At 43.7% G+C, this 23687-nt stretch overlaps 1 protein-coding gene across 1 annotated transcript in view; it reads left to right on the top strand.

Annotated features, from left to right (window-relative positions):
- tfcp2l1 (transcription factor CP2-like 1) overlaps positions 1 to 23687 on the top strand; it is a 90898-nt gene that overhangs the window by 50081 nt on the left and 17130 nt on the right. Inside the window, exons 12-14 of the mRNA XM_070873553.1 lie at positions 598 to 704; positions 6715 to 6857; positions 15911 to 15962. Of these exons, the coding sequence (XP_070729654.1) occupies positions 598 to 704; positions 6715 to 6857; positions 15911 to 15962 (302 nt within the window). The remainder of the gene's footprint in view (positions 1 to 597; positions 705 to 6714; positions 6858 to 15910; positions 15963 to 23687) is intronic.

Here is a 23687-nt window from a genome sequence, read left to right as displayed (position 1 = left end):
AGAAGTTCACTACATTGATTCCTGGGATGAGAGGATTGCCCTATGAGGAGAGATTGGGTAGATTGGGCCTATACTCTTTGGAGTTTAGAAGAATGAGAGGCGATCTCATTAAAACATACAAGATTCTGAGGGGGATTGACAGGATAGATGCTGAGAGGTTATTTCCCCTGGCTGGAGAATCTAGAACTAGGGGGCATCGTCTCAGGATAAGGGGTCAGCCTTTTAAGACAGAGTTGAGGAGGAATTTCTCCACTCAGAGGGTTGTGAATCTTCGAAATTCTCTACCTCAAAGGGCTGTGGATACTGAATTGTTGAGTATATTCAAGGTTGAGATAGCTAGATTTTTGGACTCTAGGGAAGTCAAACAATATGGAGATAAGGTGGGAAAGTAGAGTCGAGCTTGAAGTTCAGCCAATGAATGGCGGAGCAGCTTGAGGGGCCAAATGGCCCACTCGTGCTCCTAATTCTTATGTTCTTGTGTTGTCCAGATATGTCCATTATTATTATCCATCCTTAATACTGCGATGTGAAATGAACTTTTTTTTTTAAAAAGAGTAGTGAAATTAATTACTATACTTCTGGTACTCATATCTACAGAAATGTCCGTCCAAAACTGACCATCTATGTGTGTCAGGAGCTTGAGCAGAACCGGGAGAATCATCAACAGAAACGAGAGAGGACGGGAGGAGTTGGCACTTCTTGTGGTGAGTTCTGTTACTGGTATGTTTTAGCCTTTGTGGGAGCCTGACAAATCCTGCAGAAGTTTAGATATTTGACAGAAAAATAAACTCTATTCCCTGCCCCGAACGGCATCTCGGATTTGTGGATTTGGCTCAGTTTCCAAAATATGCCAAAGCAGGTGAACTAGAAGACGAAGAGAATGTTCCCAGAAGTGCATCTTTGCAGAGGTTAGTTTATTTCTACTAAGGCAGTGGCCTAGTGACTGCTGTATGTCACATGCTAAGAGGCTCAGTAGTGTGGAAGGACCGTATTGCTGGACATAGAGGGACACCCTTCCCACTCTAGCAATGGATCCCTTCACTGGGATTGCAAGATTCATAAATCTGCTCATAACACAAAGCTGTATTACCACTAAAAAGGACATTGATAGCATATAAGACATTCAGAGAGATCTTTACCAGCTAAGGAATGGCAGAAGAATTTTAGCATAGATAGGTGAACTGAAGATAATTCACAACAATGGGAGTCATACATGCAGAATGAATGGGCGACCTTTTAGCAAAGGTGAAAGGGTGTGTTTATTGACCATATCCAATCAACACGCAGGATTTGGATGTGATTACTAAGCATACCGAAGATATCCCGTCAACAAGAAGCAGTTAACAACATGTTTAACTGAAATGTGTCTCAAGGACATTTAGTTGTAAGTTGAAATGAATTATTTACACGCTGTACAACACCTTAGTAAGGTCATAGAATATTTCCAAAGTTTTTATTTCGGGCACTAATGTTCCAACAACAACTTTGGGTTGGCAAGTCCGAAAAGAGTGAGATGATTCTGGGGCTTGGCTTCTGAGTTGTGAAGAGAGGCTTAAAGAATCTTTTTAAAAACAACTGTAAAGGGAAATAATTTAAAGGGGACATGATCTAGGTTTTGAGGGTGGACAATGTGGATGTGAGCAGAATATTTAACTTGGCTTTAACTGCAGTTTGAGGACAAGTACCAGATTAACAATCCTTAAACAAGAAGAGAGATTTAGAAGAATTTTGTTTTCCTCTCTCAATTTGTCGAATGGACTTCCAGCAGAAGTAATTAGTGCTGAATTAATAATCTGCTTTTAAGTAAGAACTGGGTAAATATCCATTTTATAAAAGGAACCAGCAGTTATAAGGTTAAGAACAGGACGTCACGGAATAGCTGCAGACCATTGTACGGGATTATGGGGGTGGGGGCAGCCAGAAGTCGTGATACATGTTGGGACCAATGACATAGGAAAGAAAAGGTTTGAGATCCTATAGACCGAGTTTCAGGAGCAAGGGAGGTGACTAAAGAGCAGGACCTCAAAGGTGTTGATCTCTGGATTACTCACAGTACAAAGCGGTAGTGGGTACAGGAACAGCAAGATTAATGGAGAAATGGTGCAGGAGGCAGGACTTCAGATTCCCGCGGCATTGGGAGCAATTGTGGGACAGGAGGACCTGTACAAGGGTTGTGTCTGACGAGAGCTGGGACCAATGTCCTCAGGGGGAGGTTAACTAGTGCTATGGGGGAGGGTTTAAACTAATTTGGCAGTGGGAGGGGAACCAGTATGAGGTATGAGAAGAAGCAAGACGCATAGAGGACTGGGAGAGACAAGCAGCATTCAGATTAGAGTTGTCCAGAAAGAGGAGGGATCAGCCAGAGGAGAAATGAAATGCAGACCAAGGCGGGGTTGGAGTGCATGTGTGTAAATGCCTGGAACGTGACAAATAAGGTTGGTGAACTGCAGGCACAAGTTGCCATGGAGTTACGCTATAATAGCAATAATGAAAACCTGGCTCAATCATGCTGGATGGGAATTTTTTCTGATTACAATCTATTCAGGAGGAATAAGGAAGGAAGCGGGGGTTGGGGTGAGATGCTGATGTTTAAATCTCCCTCCAATTATCCTATTATAGATTGGGAAGAAATCAGTGTAAAGCAAAGGAGGGGGAGGAATTCCTGAAACATGCACAGGAGAAATTTCTTGATCATTATGTTTCCAGCCCAATGAAGAAGGAAGCAGTGCTGGAACTAGTTTTGGGGCAAGTGGAGCATGTTTCAGTGGGAAAGCATTTGAGAAACGGTGATCAAAATCTCATGAGGCTTAGAGTCGTTATGCAATGGGACAAGGAACAATCAAAGGCGAAGATACTCAACTGGAAGAGGAGTTGAAAAGGGATCTGGCCGAGGTGGATTGGAAACAAAGATTAATATGTAAATGAGCAATTGAAGCTTCAAGGAGGAAACATAGAAACATAGAAAATAGGTGCAGGAGTAGGCCATTCAATGAGTTCATGGCTGAACATGCAACTTCAGTACCCCATTCCAGCTTTCTCGCCATACCCCTTGATCCCCCTAGTAGTAAGGACTACATCTAACTCCTTTTTGAAGATATTTAGTGAATTTACCTCAACAACTTTCTATGGTAGAGAATTCCACAGGTTCACCATTCTCTGGGTGTAGAAGTTTCTCCTCAGCTCGGTCCTAAATGGCTTACCCCTTATCCTTAGACTGTGACCCCTGGTTCTGGACTTCCCCAACATTGGGCACATTCTTCCTGCATCTAACCTGTCTAAACCCATCAGAATTTTAAACATTTCTATGAGATCCTCTCTCATTCTTCTGAACTCCAGTGAATACAAGCCCAGTTGATCCAATCTTTCTTGATATGTCAGTCCCGCCATCCCGGGATTCAGTCTGGTGAACCTTCGCTGCACTCCTTCAATAGCAAGAATGTCCTTCCTCAAGTTAGGAGACCAAAACTGTACACAATACTCCAGGTGTGGCCTCACCAAGGCCCTGTACAACTGTAGTAACATCTCCCTGCCCCTGTACTCAAATCCCCTCGCTATGAAGGCCAACATGCCATTTGCTTTCTTAACCGACTGCTGTACCTGCAAGCCAATCTTCAATGACTGATGTACCATGACACCCAGGTCTCGTTGCACCTCCCCTTTTCCTAATCTGTCACCATTCAGATAATAGTCTGTCTCTCTGTTTTTGCCACTAAAGTGGATAACCTCACATTTATCCACATTATACTTCATCTGCCATGCATTTGCCCACTCGTCTAACCTATCCAAGTCACTCTGCAGCCTCATAGCATCCTCCTCGCAGCTCACACTGCCACCCAACTTAGTGTCATCTGCAAATTTGGAGATACTACATTTAATCTAAATCATTAATGTACAATGTAAACAGCTGGGGCCCCAGCACAGAACCTTGCGGTACTCCACTAGTCACTGCCTGTCATTCTGAAAAGTACCCATTTACTCCTACTCTTTGCTTCCTGTCTGCCAACCAGTTCTCAATCCACGTCAACACAATACCCCCAATCCCATGTGCTTTAACTTTGCACATTAATCTCTTGTGTGGAACCTTGTCGAAAGCCTTCTGAAAGTCCAAATATACCACATCAACTGGTTCTCCCTTGTCCACTCTACTGGAAACATCCTCAAAAAATTCCAGAAGATTTGTCAAGCATGATTTCCCTTTCACAAATCCATGCTGACTTGGACCTATCATGGTTCCTCTTTCCAAATGCGCTGCTATGACATCCTTAATAATTGATTCCATCTTTTACCCACTACCGATGTCAGGCTGACCGGTCTATAATTCCCTGTTTTCTCTTTCCCTCCTTTTTTAAAAAGTGGGGTTACATTGGCTACCCTCCACTCCATAGGAACTGATCCAGAGTCTATGGAATGTTGGAAAATGACTGGCAATGCATCCGCTATTTCCAAGGCCACCTCCTTAAGTACTCTGGGATGCAGTCCATCAGGCCCTGGGGATTTATCGGCCTTCAATCCCATCAATTTCCCCAACACAATTTCCTGAATAATAAGGATTTCCCTCAGTTCCTCCTTCTTACTAGACCCTAGACTAGAGGAGATAGTTTGGGTACAGACTAAATACATTCCTATGTGGGGAAAGGAAGGGCATCCAAAGCGGGAGCTCCTTGGATGACTCAAGATATTGAGGTTAAAATGAAACAATAAAGGGGGGCTTATGATAAATGTCAGGTTCGTAGTACAGTAGAGAATCAAGCAGAATACAGAAAGTGCAGAGAACTGAAATAGGAAATAAGAGGGCAAAGAGCGTGTTTGAGAAAAGACTAGTGAGTATTTTATAAACGTATGAGAGTAAAAGGATAGTCAAAGGATGGGTGGGGCCAATTAGGGACCAAAAAGGAGATCTTCTTGTGGAGGCAGAGGGCATGGCTGAGGTACTAAATAAATACCTTGCATCTGTCTTCAAAAACGCAGAGGATGCTGCCAATATCACAGTAAAGAGGGGTAGAGAAATTAGATAAGATAAAAATAGATGAAGAGACGGTACTTAAAAGGTTAGCAGGGCTCAAAGTAGAAAAGTCACTTGTTCTGGATGGGTGTATCCTCAGATGTTGAGGGAAGGAAAGGTCTGACACCAATCTTTCAATCCTCCTTGGATATGGGAATAGTGCCAGAGAACTGGAGGGTTGCACATGTCCAAAAATGGGGGAGAATGATAAACCCCCGAAAACGTCAATGGTGGGGAAATGAAGAGTCCATAAACCGGGACAAAATTAATTGTCACTTAGAAAAGCATGGGTTAATAAATGAATGTCAGCACGGATTTTTTAAAGCAAATTGTGTCTGACAAACTTGATTGAGTACTTTGATGAAGTAACGGAGAGGGTTGATGAGGGTAGTGTGGTTTATGTTGTATATATGGACTTTCAGAAGGCGTTAGATAAAGTGCCACATAATGGACTTGTTGGCAAAATTGAAGCTCATAGGATTAAAGAGACAGTGGCAGCATGGATACAAAATTGGCTGGGAGACAGAAAGCTGAGAGTAGTTAATGGTTGTTTTTCAGACGAGAGGGAAGTATACAGTGGTGTCTCCCAGGGACCACTGTTCTATCTGATGTATATTAATGACCTGAGTATAAGGGACACAACTTAAAAATTTGCAGATGGCAGAAAACTATGAAATGTAGTGAACAGTGTGGAGTATCATAGCAGGAAAGGTGAAATGGACAGACACGTGGCAGATACAATTTAATGCAGAGAAATGTGAAGTGATGCATTTTGGAAAGAAGAATAAGGCGAGGCATAAATGGTATAAATTTTAAAGGGAGTACAATTTTAAGCTGGACGGAGGAACAGAGAGATCAGGGGGTTCACATACACACTTATTTGAAGGTGGCAGGCTAAGTTGATAAAGCTGTTAAAAAAGCATTAGAGGATCTGGGCTTTATAAACAGCGGCATAGAGTACAAAAGCAAGGAAGTTATGCTGAGCCTTTATAAATCAGTGGTTCGGCCTTAGCTGGAGTATTGTGTCCAATTCTGGGTACCACACTTTAGGAAGAATGTCAATGTCTGGAGAGGAGATTTACTGCAATGATACCAGGAATGAGTGACTTCAGTTATGTGGCGAGACTACAGAAGCTAGGGTTGTTCTCCTTAGACAGAGAAGGTTAAGGGAAATTTAATAGAGGTGCTCAAAATTATGAGGAGTTTTGATAGAGCAGATAGGCGAAACTATTTCCAGGGGGGAACTGAGGAGACATTTTTTCATGCAACGAGTTGTTATGATCTGGAATCCACTGGGTAGTGGAAGCAGATTCAATAATAACTTTCAAAAGGGAATTGGATATATACTTGAAAAGTAAAAAATTGCAACGCTGTGGAAAAACAGCAGAGGAATCGTACTAATTGGATAGATCTTTCAATGAGCTAGTACAGGCACGATGGGCTGAATGGCCTCCGTCTGTGCTACATGATTCTGAGAGGTGCAGATAATAGTGTATGGAGCAGGATGGTTCATTCGCTAAAGGAACCATGGAGAATCAACACGTTGAGGTACTGGAGGTCTATCAGCTCCCACAGTATCATGCATCAGCATGAGTCAGCACCATCGGGAGAAATGGGAACCAAAGTGGAAGAAAAAAAATCCAAGTATTTATTGTATTTCTTATTTGAACTGTTTTTTATGTGATGAAATTCTTTTTCCCGGTTTCCTCCAGTATACCATGCAATCTTTTTGGAAGAGCTGACAGCGATAGAATTAACTGAGAAAATAGCAAATCTGTACAGCATTTCTCCGCAGCAGATTAACCAGATCTACAGACAGGGACCCAGTGGGATCCACGTGCTTGTCAGTGATGAGGTGAGATCCAAGAGAGGTCCATGAACAGAATGGTAGCTGAGATGACACTCGACCTTTTGACCTTAAAATGTTTTTCTTTCTCTGGAATCTTCTGTTGAGGTTTGAATACTCCTGAATGGCATCAATTTGGACCTAGATTGGGAATTCCATGCTTTAGCTGCTCCATTACCTGGCTGTTTCTTCTAGCTTGCACTTCTGAACAGGAAACTGGGAAAGCTTTTCTTTTACTTCCTTTCTCTTTTTCCTTCCTTCCCTCCCTCCCACCCCACCTTCCCACCTCCCTCCTTCCCTCCCCACCTCCCTCCCTCCCTCCCTCCCTCCCTCCCTCCCTCTCTCCCTCCCCACCTGCCTTCCTACTTCCTTTCCTCCCCTCCTGCTTTCCCTTCTCCTCCCACTCATGGGCCAAACCCTGTGGAATTACTATTGCCTTCCTAATTCTTTCTTTCCTTCTCCACTTGGCAGGTTTTTAAAAATCAAACTTCGCATCACCAAATCATTACTTCATTAATCGTGTCTACTCTCCTTTTGTAATCACGGTGATGTCCTGTACAAGGTGACTTGAGCTTCCACATACATTTCTCAAATTAAAAAAAAATCTCCTCCTACCCAGCAATCTTGCCTAATAGTGGAGTTTAAACAGAGGTTTATTAGAAGATTATCATACTGGAGTTACCAAAATCTCAATATAAACATTGCTTTTCGCAATATCTTATAAGTCGCATGATCGAGACATTGACTAAAATATGCTTCAGCGAATGGCATGATTTTGAGGTCAATACATTGTTTGGCACTTGAACACATTGGGGAAGGAAAACCAAGTTATAACATTATCATCATCATCATAGGCGGTCCCTCGAACGAGGATGACTTGCTTCCACATGAGTTCACAGATGATTCAATGAATGACCCGATATTCCAGTCCTGAACTATAATTGAAGGGGTGGAAGATGCCTGTGCGTGGATTTTTTTAACGTGTGGTGACCATTGTACATCAGCCACCACGTGGACTTGACGGAGCGAGGGTTAACCAGGATGACTGGAGACCCGCTCTGCTGCACGGACCTAGTGTGCACACATATCGCAGTGTGGGCTGGCCCGTGCTGCCCTTGGGCCCTTGGCTCTTCTGGACCTCATTATTATACAATAGCTATCTATTCCTGATATGTAGACATTTATTATAGTGTTCTAAAACTGCATTGTGGTGGTAAACTACATGGGACAGAAAGCAGTACATTTATTGAACCAAGCATTGAATGCTTATCTTAATGGCCATTGGCTCTTGCTCTTTCAGTTTGGATTAAAAACCCTCTCCAGTGTTCCTCATAGCAAATTCCGTTGAGTAGATTTGTATTTGCAAAGAATTCTCTAAAGTGGGCTTTTAGACTGCTGCTAAATTAAATACGACAGTTACATATTAACAATTTACTGCTCTGTTCTTGGCTCCTAGCTTACACCGCCTCTGGTGCAGCAATAGAAAGCGTTGTGGGGTATACAAAAATGGGTGTTGGAGAATTAATGTATTTCATGCCTCATTTGGCATGGTACAAAATAGAAAAATATGAGCTTTTGGGCAGGAATTGTGCGCTGTATATGGAAAATGGATCATATTCACACTGATTGGATTAAGTTTATATTTTTCGCCATTTAGTCCAGCTCATTCATCATTAGCCAAAGATGCAATCTTATTTAAATTCATTCACATGATGTAGGCGTCACTGGCAAGGCCAGCATTTATTGCCCATACCCTTGAGAAGGTGGTGGTGACTTTGACAACTGAGTGACTTGCTAAGCCATTTCAGAGGGCAGTTAAGATTCAACCACATTGCTGTGGGTCTGGAGTCACATATAGGCCAGACCGGGTAAGGACGGCAGATTTCCTTCCCTAAAGGACATTTTTACGACAATCCGATAGTTTCATGGTCATTATTACTGATACTAGCTTTTTATTCCAGATTTAGTTAACTCCCCAGCTGCCATGGAACTTTTGACTCCAGATCATTAATCCAGGCCTCTGGATTACTAGTCTAATAATATTACCACTATGCTACCATTCCGGAAAGAGGCAAAGGAATTGTACGGAGGTGAAAGAACTGCATTTTGATGCCAGCTCCCAACACATGGTTGTAAACTTGCTGGGATTTACTAGCCCGGGAAGACCTGGTTAATCTTCCTGGCTGCCAACCTTAGCCGCTCCCCGTTGTCTGATTCCAACCCGCTGAGTAAGAGCCGGGAGTCAGCTTCACTTGCAGGACACAGTTTTAACCATTTTAAACTAGGACCCCCCGCCCCCACCCCCTCCTCAGCCCTGAGCTACTTATACAACTAAATGGCTTTTTATGTTTAACTTTCAGGGAGACTGCATGAATACTAACCAATTGCACCTATTTAAAACGGATAAAACAGTTGCTACACAATCCCTTCATAATGTGGAGCAAAACTCTTAAAATGTATGCGATGACGTATTATAATAAATTTGAAGTACATTGTGTTAGGTTGTCAAGTTGATTGAATAACTTGCAGAATTCTTGTGAACAACGTTGTTAGGAAAGGTTGACAATTTAAAAGCAGAACCCAAAATGTTTACATTTTGAAGTTTTCTTTAACCTTAAATGCCTGTATTTTCAATTTTAAAACAAACCTAGTTTAAAAACTTACCCAAACCCCTGAAACAAAATTCTACACCCTTAGTTGTACTAAAATCTGCAATGCAGAGATTGTAGCTTTGAGGTTATTACATGGTATTGATTACCAGAAGTTAAAATTTGATTCTGGATTTATTTTGTGCCAAGGTTGTGGTGGTGGCTTGTAGTGTGATTCATGCCCTTGAGTATGTTGGCATTCAGACAGCCGATATACTGGTTGTGATGTCCTTGCTGCAGACTTATTGAGAACTCTGGAGTTAACCAATGATGAATCCATGTGCCTTTTTCAGGACCTCTGTGGCTCTGGCAGCTGGCTGTGTATTTCGGGCAGGAACCGGTTCTGCAGCGATCTGTGTCTATCGGAGCTTCTGCCAGATGTGGGGGTGGGCGCAGGAAGTAGACCAAATATGTGGTGATGACCTGCTGGCCCAGAATTTGCAGTTGGGATAATAGCAAACTGGCAGCGTTATTCCATCATCCCTGGAACCATTCTAGTCACCACCTCTGCAAATGACAATCATAAATCGAATGTGCATTGATTCCACATCTTTCATGATCTCAGGACATTTCAAAGTGCTTCACAGCCAATGAAGTACTTTTGGTGTGTAGTGACTGTTGTAATGTTGACAAACACAGCAGTAAATTTGCGCACAGCAAGCTTCCACAACTAGATAAATGACCAAATCTGTTATTAGTGATGTTGGTTGAGGGATAAATGTTGGCCAGGACACTGGGAAACTCACCTGCTCTTCTTTAAATAGTGCAATGGGATCTTTTGCGTCTGCCTAAGAAGGCAGAAGATGCCTTGACTTACTGCCTCATTCAAAAGACGACCCTCTGACAGTGCAACACTTTCTCTGTACTGCACTGAATGTCAGCCTAGATTCTGTGTCAATGTCTCTGGGGTAGGGCTTTAACCCATGATATTCTGACTTGGAGCCGAGAGTGATACTTGCCTTGCAACGACAGCTCGGACTATCTTTGCCGTTGGCTGCTTCCAAGGTGTCACTGGGGACCTTTGCAGTATTAGCCAGGGTGCAATCCATTCCTACATCTGGTAGGACACGGAGGATCTGTTCATTAAAGCAGGTTTATTGAGAATTCTGTAGTTAACCAATGCTGTAAATTCCATGTGCCACTTTTAGCACTTCTGTGGCACTGACAGGTGGGTGCGGGAAGCCCTCATTTACATCTGTCAGAGTTTCTGCCAGATGTACCGGCGGGTATAGGAAGTAGTGAAATGACGTGGTGAAGATGTGATGCATCAAAATTCCAATCATTCTGCTTCAATTGTACCGAACGTTAATTTCAGCAGTATTCGCAGCAGCAAAGTGGCTCATTTCCCCAAGATACAGAGGGTTGCAGATGCTAGCTGTAATCGCCATTTGGGCTCTGTCTATAAACCCCTAATGGGAATGGATTCCTTTCACTGAATGTCCACCTGGTATGGAGTCTGGCATGTGAATGTTTGGTGTAATGCCAGCTGCCATGATGCCTTTAGCTGCAGCGGTACAACATGGCAGCTTTTTTGTCCATACTTGGCCCAGAAGGATTTGGAGACCAGAAGGCAGCAGGCTCTAGTCTATCCCTCAAAAGCTTCATGCCTGCAGTCTGTGCATCCATTGAGAAAGCACTGACTGCTCCTTGTGCTGGTGGTGATGGCTGCAGATGTGCTTAATGTAACCACATGCTCTACAGAGTGCTGGAACAAAGGGTCCGCTGTAATGTTGGCTCAGAGGATGGAGTTGGTCTTCATTTATACCCAGCATCTGTTGCATGTCGTTGGAGATCGGAGTTCAAGGGCTGACCTTTCATGAGCTTTTTGCTCAGGATTGACAGGCTCCTCTTCCACTGCCTATTCCTCGAGCACCCTGCCCTCTGTCACTCCAGTGCAATATCATCATCCTCGAACGAAAACCTTTGGGATGATGGTGAATGATGACATATGTGGTGCAGCAGACCCATGCCTTAAACTAGAGGGAAGTTAGAATGGGTTTTGGACACTTGGAGAAAAAAACGAGTTACAGAAGAAATAACAAGAAGACTTTGCTTGAAATTAACCTGTGCTCCAGTAGCAGGAGCTGCAACAGCAAAACGTAGAGAAGCAACACCTACAGCTCGCACAAGCCCATGACTTCTCCTCTGTGCTAGTTACTGTGCTGTGCTGTCCCACTAAATCCAGCTCCTGCTCATCCCAGGGAATCAGGTGTCATAAGATGAGTAGGTCCCTCACTGGTGGCCTTAAGCCACCCTCTGCAAGAAAAAGGCTGACAGTATGAAAGGGCTGTGCTCCTCAGGACATTGTGCATCCTTACTGTCAATGGCAATGTGAGGAGAAGTTAAAGTTTGTGAGGAGAGACCCATGAGCAGGTGAAAATTGGGAGACTGAGATTGTAAACACGGTGATGTAATGCATTAAATTTCTCCTAGAATTGCACTGCCCTGCCTGAAGTCAGAAAGGTGGCACTTACTGCCAACGTCTCTCAATGCAGCTCGAGTTACCGTCTTGTTCAACGCCTTGCTGCAAAATCCTGAATGTTCTGTTCCTCTTTTCCCTCGTGTTTCATAAGCACCTCCACGTCTCCATCAGAACAATTGACTGAATGGCTGAGGGCAGAGGAGTTGATGCCAGTCCACTTGCTGCCCATGCTGTGGGTCCGAAGGATGGCGATTTAACGTGTAACCTGCCTTGCACTTTGCCACGAAGGGCTGCTGCTGCTTTTGGCCTTCGGAAATGTATGCACTCAGCATGCAATCATCATCATCTTTCCCACAGTGGACATTCCAGAATCTTACCTTCAACCCCTCAAAATTAACTGCTTCTGGCCCACAATGTTGCTGTCCCATTAAGCTGCTATAAGCATTTAAATCCCTGCAGTAGAAGACAGACACTTTGCTTCTCCCCACGTCTCACCGGGGCCCCCCCCCCCCCCCGCACCCCACCCACCCTGACCTCCCGAGTGCAACTTACAAGTCAGTAGTGGGAGTTTCACTAGCTCACCCACCAGTATTGCAGTGAGCTGATCCTGGGAATTCAGACCGAGTCAATGTTCGAGCTTGGCCGGAAGTCCTGTTGTTGCAACAGTGGATTGGGGTACAACCCATTTTTGTGGTCCGTGGGCTGAATTATCGCCACCATTCTGCGCTGTTTTTTTGGCCTACGCTGTTTGTTTTGGAGCAGACTAAAAGCTGCAAGTTTCGCCAAAGTTTCTGCGCCGTTTTAAACTACTTATGGCTGATTTTTTTAGTTCCCAATTTTTTGCCGTCACTGGGGGTGACGGCTGCTGGCTGCGCCTTTTTTGGGCCATTTAAGTGAGTTTGACCAAGTAGGATTTTTTCAAAAACGGCATAATGCACCATTCTGAAAAACCCTACCTACACTTGAGAAAATTGGTGTCGAGAAGAGAAAGTTGGTGCAGATAAGACACCATTGTTTTAGCCGAGCTGAAGACACGGCACTGGGGGCGTGGGGCCTTTCGGCCCAGGACAGAAACGGCACCCGGGATAATTGGGATTCGTTGAATCCCAGAAACTATTTAAAACAACACAAAAGGGTACAGCATAGAACTCAACTTTAGAAGTAGATTTTATTCATCAGCATTTTGAAATGTATCCAGAAAGGTTTTTTTTTTAAAGATAGTACAGTGAATCCCGAATTAGCTTGGAGCAGGAAGATATCACAGAATCTCAATGACTGACTTAAGAACCATCTGAGTAAGAAATCTCCGAAAAATGTGTACGCCCTGGGAGCATATATCTGTCAAATAGGCAATAACAAATGTTATGTTCTGATACAGTCAAGGCACAGTCCCTCGTTACCCTGGCAACCTCAGTATTTTGGTGCAGACCTTAAGTTCCACCCAAAGAGCTTAAGGATAATCTGCGCCACTCCAAAATGAAAAGTTATGCCCGCGAAACTCAGAACTTTTTTTTTTGGCGCAGTTGGCCACTAAAAAAATCAGATGTACCTCTACAACTGCGCCAAAAAAAGTCCATGTGGAATTTTGGGCCCGATATTTTTAGGCCTAACGATTTAAATTTGCAATTGCATGCATTATTTGTATTAATCCATATAAATTTCCGACTGTGAGTTTCTCATTCTTAGCTTCAACTGTTTTTTTTTATATAAAGGAGAAAAATTATAAAATTAAATAGTCACGTACCTTGTTGAAATGTCTTCATCCTCGATTTCGAGGGACTTCCTATGATAGATGAAGACTTGCTTCCACTCCAAAAGTGAGTTCTCAGGTGAGTGAACAGTCCAGTATGGGAATTATAGTCTCTCTCGCAGGTGGGACAGACAGTCGTTGAAGGAAAGGGTGAATGGGACTGGTTTGCCGCACGCTCCTTCCACTGCTTGCGCTCGGTTTCTGCATGCTCTCGGCGACGAGACTCGAGGTGCTCAGTGCCCTCCCGGATGCTCTTCCTCCACTTAGAGCAGTCTTTGGCAAGGGACTCCCAGGTGTCGGTGGGGATGTTGCATTTTATCAAGGAGGCTTTGAGGGTATCCTTGAAACATTTCCTTTGCCCACCTGGGTCTTGCTTGCCGTGTAGGAGTGCCGAGTAGAGTGCTTGCTTTTGGAGTCTTGTGTCGGGCATGCGAACAATATGGCCTGCCCAACGGAGCTGGTCGAGTGTGGTCAGTGCTTCGATGCTGGGGGTGTTGGCCTGATCGAGAACACCGATGTTGGTGCGTCTGTCCTCCCAGGGGATTTGCAGGATCTTGCGGAGACATCGTTGGTGGTATTTCTCCAGCGATTTGAGGTGTCTATTATATATGGTCCATGTCTCTGAGCCATACAAGAGGGCGGGTATCACTACAGCCCTGTTAACCATAAGGTGGTGCCAGATATGACGGCCTGATCTTCAAACACTCATCCTCAGGCGACTGAAGGCTGCACTAGCGCACTAGAGGCGATGTCGAACCTCGTCATCAATGTTGAAATGCCTTAGAGCATCAGGAACACGTTACCTGAAAGGATGATAGAGGCAAAAACCCTCACCACATTTAAAAAGTACTTGGATGTGCACTTGAAGTGCCGTAACCTACAGGGCTACGGACCAAGAGCTGGAAAGTGGGTTTAGGCTGGATAGCTCTTTGTTGGCTGGTGTGGACATGATGGGTTGAAATGGCCTCCTTCTGTGCTGTAAATTTCTATGGTGATTCTAGGAATAAAAGCAAATCATAAAAGAGAAGTTGCTGCTCATCAGCCAGGATTTTATAACTTTAACTCTTGGGAAGTTACTGGCGGGGAAATAGTATTTTGAATCGGCAGGGCTGGTGCATTTGAATCTGAATACAATCCATTTGGTGATTCTTTACTTTTGTGATACCCGTAAACCTACATTCCAGAAGGACTTGGGAGTTAATGATCAGAGGTGGGAATGCTGCATGATGTTCTTTTTTTCTCTCTCTTCTCTTCCTCCCTCTCAAGGCCAAAGAGCACCAGGACCCTATTGCTGCCAAGCTAAGATCAGCTAACTCTGCATAAGATACGGCTTGACTCTGGAACTTCTGGTCTGTATAGCTCAACACTGTGCCAGGCCTTTACTCACTCGGCCATTGGGGATCTGCTGCTACATACAACTCTCGTATAATTATCATGGGGCTAGCTTATTATTGCTCCCCAAAAATCCTATTTTACATTTCCACCTCCAAGAAATGCTTTCAATTTTCAAGCATGTCATTTGTGACTGGACAGCATAACTTGTACTAATGGTTTAATGTATGCACCTATAAGTATGCTCATAGGTTTGTAGAGCATTTGAACAAGGGGACACTTGTTTGAAAGTATTTGGAGTGTGCCACCCCCCCCCCCACTTTAACCAGGGGGCACTTGATTAAAGTGCACAACTAAAATAGTTGTGAGTGGCTTAGCCAGTCACGTGATGTTCGCAAGACTCAATAAAACCCCAGCCAGTTGGGTTTAGGGGATCCCTGATGAGGCAGCTGGTTGTGAGCCTGGTGGATGAACTGGTAATGTGTAGTGTGATTGTTAAAGCATTGATAATAAACCAACTAGTTCTTAATAGCGATGTGTTGCTATGAATTCTTAAATCAAGAACCCATGAAACAAATACATCACAGAAGGATATTTGATATTTTATCTGGCACCCTATTCTGGAACACCTTAATATGACAGGAAGTGCATCAAGATCTGGCAAGTTCTAACCTGCACATTCAGGCCAAGAATGGTTGTGTCAAATCCAAGCTGTAGTTTTGCCACTGTTACTGGATGTAGACCAAGCCCACTGTCAGGTCAGGCTCGGGAGTGCAGCTTGAACAAGAACCACTACAATGGCAACTGTTGGCCAACATCGTAATGTCAATAGCTATTAGTGCACCATTGTAGGGCTGATGGAAGAGTTGCCCTTTATAGCACAGACTAATGTACTTATTTTTATTTCTAGATGGTTAAGAATTTCTGTGATGAGGTTTGCTTTCTCATCTGCACCTTAAAAGGTACAATTTACTTCCTCACAGCTTTGTGTATCTATAATTGATCCTTGCATTGAACATTATTGCCCCTTTAACGAGTACTTCAGCATGTTGCTTGGAAAGCTTGGCTTTTGGACCACCACATTGAACCCTGTGGCAAGTTTCTCTTGCTGTCACATTGGTTTTTCTGATGTTTTCCATCTGTTAAACACGAGCTCTGCACAAAGCTCTCGGTCTGTGGTCAGCAAGGAGTGTTTAGATTGCCATAAGAACATAAGAAATAGGAGTAGGCCATTCGGCCCTTCGAGCCAGCTCCGCCATTCAATAAGATCATGGCTGATCATCTACCTCAACTCCACTGTCCCCATATCCCTTGATTCCCTTAATATCCAAAAGTCTATTTAATATAATTAACGACTGAGCCTCTACAGCCCTCGGGGAATTCCAAAGATTCACCACCCTCTGAATGAAGACATTTCTCCTCGGCTCGTTCCTAAATGGCCAACCCCTTATTCTGAGACTGTGACCCCTGGTTCTGGACTCCCCAGCCAGGGAAACATCCTCCCTGCATCTAGCCTGTCAAGTCCTGTAAGAATCTTGTATGTTTCAATGAGATCACCTCTTATTCTTCTAAACTCTAGAGAATACAGGCCTAGTCTACTCAATCTCTCCTCATAAGACAATCCCCCCATCCCAGGAATCAGTCTGGTAAACCTTCATTGCACTCCATCTGTGGCAAGTATATCCTTAGGTATGGAGACCAAAACGGTACACAATACTCCAGGTGCAGTCTCAGCAGGGCCCTATATAATTGCAGTATGACATCTTGGGGCCATTCTCCTTAAGGCCTGTTACCACCGCAAATTGGCAGCCACACTACGGAATGGAGTGGCTGCCAACTTTTCGTGGAATGGCCCTGATAGGCCAATTGGCCTTCCGAGGTTTCCCAGCGGTGCCCCAAACCCCCACGACTGCTCCGTTGCTGCAGATCCGTGTTAAATGAGTTATCACCATACGCACCACCGATCTATCCCCCGTGACGGTGACTTTCCCCTCTGAAAATCTTTGGCCCGCCCGCCGTGCCAAAACCTGTTTTTTCCCGGTGGTCCAGTGAGGCTGTGACCTTCTGCAATGGCGGTGCGGCTTCCCTTAAAGGGGAGGATGCACTGCCGCTGCTGCCATGTTTTTTTTTTTTGTCTGCCGACTGCCATGTCGGCCCGACAATTATGCCCCTGGGTCTGTATTAGCCGAAAACCTCCCTGGTGACCCAGTGGGCCGAAGTTTTAAAATCGCGAAGGCTCTCCCCTTTAAGTGAACGGTGGTCACTCTGCACTGCCCTCAACCTGCGCCCCTTAGGTGCTGCCACCGCTGCGTATCCGCCCCTTACGTGTAGTCGCCGCCCCCATTAAGAGCGCCTTCCGGATCCAAATTAAAATAAAACAACAAAGTGCGGAATTTCGCTTGAGGCGACCTCAACCACAGCTATGGTAAAAACCATTGAAACGGCTTCATCCCTTTTCGGACGGGGAGCAATTTCTACCCCCTTTACTCATACTCAAATCCTCTTGTAATAAAGGCCACCATTCCATTTTCTTTCTTAATTGCTTGCTGTACCTGCATGTTAACTTTCAGTGATTTGTGTACAAGGACACCCAGGTCCCTCTGGACACCAACATTTCCCAATCTCTCACCACTTTAAAAAATACTCTGCTTTTCCATTTTTCCGACCAAAGTGGATAACTTCCCATTTCTCCACTGGTTATAACCGGTTCATTATTTTCTATTTGCTAACTTGGAGCAATGCACCTGTAACAAATGTATCCGACAACTCTGCAGACTGACTTTCCTGTGCTGAGGGATGCGATCAAATCCTGATGTGTTCTCTTGGCTTGACGATGTACCTTTCTAACTTTCTGTTCTCTTTTTATAAAAACAAATGAAGGGGGAAGATTTCCTCTGTGTGCCAGTGACGTAAAATTGTAAACATGTTATAAAGTATGTATTTGGTTTTGCTGCAATTAGTGCATAGAGGAAGTCTTTCCACCTAAGTCTTCATGAAATATAACCCGAGTTGTCACTTTAAACAAAAAGTGATTGGAGTCACAGTGTTCCAGTGAAAATCAAACCTTTGTCCCATCCTATTGTAGATTTATATTCAAAAAATTTTCAAATAACAACAACTTTTATTTATATAGCGCCTTTAACGTAGTAAAACATCCCAAGGCGCTTCACAACAGAACAGATAAATTTGACACTGAGCCACATAAGAAATTACAGCAGATGGCCATAATGGCTTGGTTAAAGAGGTAGGTTTTAAGGAGCTTCTTAAAGGAAGAAAGAGAGGTAGAGAGGCGGGAAGGAGTTCCAGAGCTTGGGGCTCAAGCAGCTGAAGGCATGACCATTGATGGTTGAGCAGTTATAATTAGGGATGCCCAGGAGGGCAGACTTTGAGGAGCGCAGACATCTCGTGGGGTTGTGAGGCTGAAAGAGATTACAGAGATAGGGAGGGGTGAGGCAATGGAGAGATTACCACCAGTTTTACCCCCTCATCTTCCTCCTCCATCCACCCCCATTTCATGTATCTCATACAGGCAGGAAGTGTTGGTCATGGAAAGCATCATAACCAAGTCTGATTCTATCTTCACCTGATGCTTGTACAGGTTTACTGGAGAGTGGTCAGGAGTGGGAACCCCGGATTTTCTCTTGCCAGCCCACAGTTGTGAGACTAATCATGATGTCTTAATTGCTACCTCTCTAATAGCTTAGGAATCAAATTGGGCACTTTTTGATCTGTATTCTGGCCTCTTTAATCGCTCCGCCATTGCCGGACATGCCTTTAGCTACCTGGGCCCTACGCTATGGAATTCCCTCCCTAAACCTCTCTACCTCTCTTTCCTCCTTTAAGATATTCCTTGACCAAGCTTTTTGTCATCTGCCGTAATATCTCATGTGGCTAGGTGTCAAATTTTGTTGGATAATGCTCCTGTGAAGCGCCTTGAGATGTTTTACTACATTAAAGACACTATATTAGTAGATGGAGAGAAACTATTTCCGATGGTTGGGGAGTCTAGAACTAGGGGGCATAGTCTTAGATTTAGAGCCAGATCTTCAGGAGTGAAATTAGGAAACATTTTGATATACAAAGAGTGGTAGAAGTTTGAAACTCTCTTCCGCAAACACAAATGATGCTAGGTCAATTGTTAATTTTAAATTGGAGATTGATAGCTTTTTGTTGACTAAAGATATTAAGAGATATGGTTGCAGATCAGCCATGACCTCATTGAATGGCGGAACAGGCTTGAGAGGCTTAATGGTCTACTCTTGTTCCTATGTTCTTGTATATAAATAAAGTTGGTGATGTTATGTATTAGAATAGGGTTCTTATTGGAGAGTGTGGGAAAAGAGGATATGTTCGCAGCAATGATTGAGAAAGCGGTGCATATTGTACATTTCCTTGAGGAATTGATGTCATAAGATGCACTCTGATATTGATGAATTGCTGAATGTGTTTCTTCCCCACATTCTAGGGTCTCCTGCTTTAATGCTAACGGAACTTAAAATCATTGTATGTTCTTCACAGCTGAGAGAAATGATGGGTACCACCTCATCTTAAAATGAACAAAGTTGGACATGATTCCTTGACCACCAGGAGGAAGATTGAGTGTTCACGTTTTGTTTGGACATCCTCACATTAAACATGGACAATCACCTGAAAACCAGGCGAATAATTAATTGGTCGCACTGTTAAAATTGACTTTACCTAAGGTCCTCAAGAGAACAAAACCTTTTTCTTGATCAATGTGAATGTTTTTTTTTTGGGGGGGTGGGTGGTGACGGGGGGGGAGAGGGGGTTGGGTGGTAGAATACTTAAGCCTTAACCATGTTTTAGTCCGGTTCCCCAGTAAGATATGCTGTGCTCCCTACAAGGCAAACATGACAAACTGTTTTGCTTTATCTTGCACAAAATATAATACACAAATTTTTAGATTTTTGCCTTTTTTTTAAACGTTGAGTGGGAGTGGGAAATGTTTAAAAATCACCATTTCCTCCTTTTACTTGCCATTATTCCCAGTCATAATGAACAAGGTTTGCAGTTTTCAAGCAAAATAAAAATTGACAGAAGTAATTCCCAAAATGAATTGCTAACATTCCTGCATCCCATGTAATCAAAATGGAATTTGACTTATTCGGTGGCCCTGATAATGAGATGCTTGTTTGCATTTGTAGCTCTGACTATTTGAAAAGGATTGTGATTGTAAAGAAGTTGTGTATCTTGTGATACTAATGGCCACTATCTAACCCTGAAGTGTTGTAGTCTACAATACCCAGACTTTGTCTTGGTTTAGAGAGTCGAGCAAAGGCTTTAGCTATCCTTTGTTTTCTTACGCTGGGCAACATCTGTATGTTTTAAGTCTTTTCATCAAGAGATTTGTAACAAAGCTCTGATCCCTGGGGCTAGAAATTCACTCGCACCCTGGTTTAGGCGTTTCATTTTGAAAAGTTGAGAAAGTAGCACCAGGTGCTAACCATTCTCTGCTCCTGCAATATTCAGCTTTAGCGCTCCAAGAGGGATGGGGAGTGTTAAATCAAGTGCTAACCACTTCTCTCAGGGTGCTTAAAGTCCGATAGCGGGGCGGTAGCGGCAGCACACATTGGTAACGGCATGAGAGGCTGCTTCCCTCGCCTAAAGGAAAGGGCCAATAATGCTGCACAAGCTAATTGTCGTCAGTTCTGTTTTGCAAGGCGACCTGCGCGACTGCCATTACAGCCCCAAACACACTCTCACAAAGTGGAAGGCTTTGACATCTTGCACCAGTGAAACATGGAAAACTTTGCGCAAGCACCAGACTGGTGCAAATAATAAAGGTTGCGCTAGCTGAAAACCATTCCCTTTAATTACTGCTCCCCAAGCGGCCAGCCTCCTCTTGCTGGCGTTGTCGGCGCGAGGTGATACAGCAGGGGCGAGAGTCAGTTTTACTTCTGGGGCGAGAACGGGGTGCTGCGCACTTCATGACATCGCGATCGGCGAGGCACTAGAGACCCAGGTGCTATGAGTTAGCACTAACGCTAAACCGGCACTGAAGTTCGCGGGCGCCGCTGAATTCGCTGCGCCCAGTTGCTGTCTTCACGAGTATTTTCCAACGTGAAACAAATGGTCGCTGTTTAAATATTTACAATGCAGTTTCTATTAACTTGGTGCTGCAGTGGGTGGGGGGGTGGGGGGGGGGGCGGAGTAGGAGAGACACCTAGGTAATTAACTTCTGTCAACATTAATTGTCGGAATGGATGAAGAATATATATTTTTCCTTACTGAATCTGCTGAATGTATGTTCAAGAGAACTGCTAGAATTTGTCTTCTACTGGATAAAAGCAATCACTAAGAAAAGGAGTAAAACTGCACATAGACTATTAATTTTAGGATTGGGGGTGGAGGGGATGATATTGCAAATGCTGAAGAAATATGAGTAGGTTAACCTGATTAATGTGTGCATAAAATGCAGACCTATCTTCTGCTGTGTTTGAGGCCAGTTCCATTTTATTGCACAGAGAAACTGATGTGTGAAGCTATTCATTATTCAAACAGCCTATTGGCTGCAAAAGGGCATTAATGACTACATAGAGCTTGTTAGATGTCATAGACTTTCTCGCTCAATGGGAGGGTGACTTTTTCATGAAGTCCTACAAATCAAGTGTACTTTAATAACCGCTTATTATAACATGTTTGTCTCCAAAATGTTAATGTTTACACAGAATGCTGTTCAATTTGTAAGTCACCCAGGGGACAAGTTGTTTTTGCATTTTTTTTATTCAAACAAATAGTTCTGATAAGCTTGCGTCATATTGAGCCCTTTATCTTTTTTGGAAATTCTGCTGCATTGCAATCAGCAGAAACAGTTATTTAAAAAAATTAAAACATACAGAGGGATCACCCTTGCTCTGACCCTCCATTTTAAACGTGCTTCTATCATCTCTCCCTCTTGCTCCCGTGCATCATTCCTAAGGTGCGAAAGCACTCGGGTGATTTGCACATAGAACACCTACCAGAAGCCAGGAAAAGCCCTAACATCATGGCTGAAACAAGGGACTTGAGGTGTGGAAAATTGAGAGTGGAGGCTAAGGAAAATGGAGCAGGGAAGAATAAGACTTTGTCCTACCATACCAAGGCACATTGCTATAGGAATAAAACTGACGAATTGAGCCTGAGTGAGGTTATTTAAACTACCTGACCCTTGCCCTCCCTGTATTAGTGCTGTTACTAGCATCTGCATAGGTGGTTAAATTTCTGGAGTTTCTGATCAGTCTGGCCTACCAGTTAAGCTCAGTGAGGCCATAAATTAGGCTTCAAATCATCTGAATTTCCCTGTTGTTCTGAATGTTATTCAAAAGACAATGAAAAGCAGCAAAAGCCCTGAAGTTAAAGGCCGGAGAGGATGTTTCATCAGATTTTAGCTTCACCGCCCTTAATCCCCGGTGACTACATAGCACCGTTATCACAGATTGCTGTAAAATGTATAATACTCAAGCTTGCTGATCAAAGGGCTTAGGTTAGGCAGATATTAAGTGGATGGTTGTGTTTGAAGATGAACAGAAACAATCTGTAGTCTAAGCAACTGAACGTGCCTCAGGTATGGTAGATTACTTTTTAAAATGTATTTACCCATTAAGATGGAGCTGCGACTACTGACCTCTGACTGCGGTGATGAGGAAATTCTAATGTCTACCCATGCATGGAAGGTTTGACAAATGAGAATTTAAATATTATAAATTATCATTCCGAAAAGCCAAAATAAGAACATAAGAACATAAGAATTAGGAACAGGAGTAGGCCATCTAGCCCCCCGAGCCTGCTCCACCATTCAACAAGATCATGGCTGATCTGGCTGTGGACTCAGCTCCACTTACCCGCCCGCTCCCCATAACCCTTAATTCCCTTATTGGTTAAAAATCTATCTATCTGTGATTTGAATACATTCAATGAGCTAGCCTCAACTGCTTCCTTGGGCAGAGAATTCCACAGATTCGCAACCCTCTGGGAGAAGAAATTCCTTCTCAACTCGGTTTTAAATTGGCTCCCCCGTATTTTAAGGCTGTGCCCCCTAGTTCTAGTCTCCCAGACCAGTGGAAACAACCTCTCTGCCTCTATCTTGTCTATCCCTTTCATTATTTTAAATGTTTCTATAAGATCACCCCTCATCTTTCTGAACTCCAACGAGTAAAGACCTAGTCTAATCAATCTATCATCATAAGGAAACCCCCCTCATCTCCGGAATCAGCCTAGTGAATCGTATCTGTACCCCCTCCAAAGCTAATATATCCTTAAGTAAGGTGACCAAAACTGCACGCAGTACTCCAGGTGTAGCCTCACCAATACCCTATACAGTTGCAGCAGGACCTCCCTGCTTTTGTACTCCATCCCTCTTGCAATGAAGGCCAACATTCCATTTGCCTTCCTGATTACCTGCTGCACCTGCAAACTAACTTTTTGGGATTCATGCACAAAGACCCCCAGGTCCCTCTGCACCGCAGCATGTTGTAATTTCTCCCCATTCAAATAATATTCCCTTTTACTGTTTTTTTTCCCAAGGTGGATGACCTCACACTTTGCGACATTGTATTCCATCTGCCAAACCTTAGCCCATTCGCTTAACCTATCTAAATCTCTTTGCAGCCTCTCTGTGTCCTCTACACAACCCGCTTTCCCACTAATCTTTGTGTCATCTGCAAATTTTGTTACACCACACTCTGTCC

This window comes from Pristiophorus japonicus, chromosome 3 (assembly GCF_044704955.1).
Source record: "Pristiophorus japonicus isolate sPriJap1 chromosome 3, sPriJap1.hap1, whole genome shotgun sequence".
Lineage (NCBI taxonomy): Eukaryota > Metazoa > Chordata > Chondrichthyes > Pristiophoridae > Pristiophorus > Pristiophorus japonicus.
Note: the sequence above shows the minus strand (reverse complement) of the source record. Positions and strands in the feature narration are given on the sequence as shown.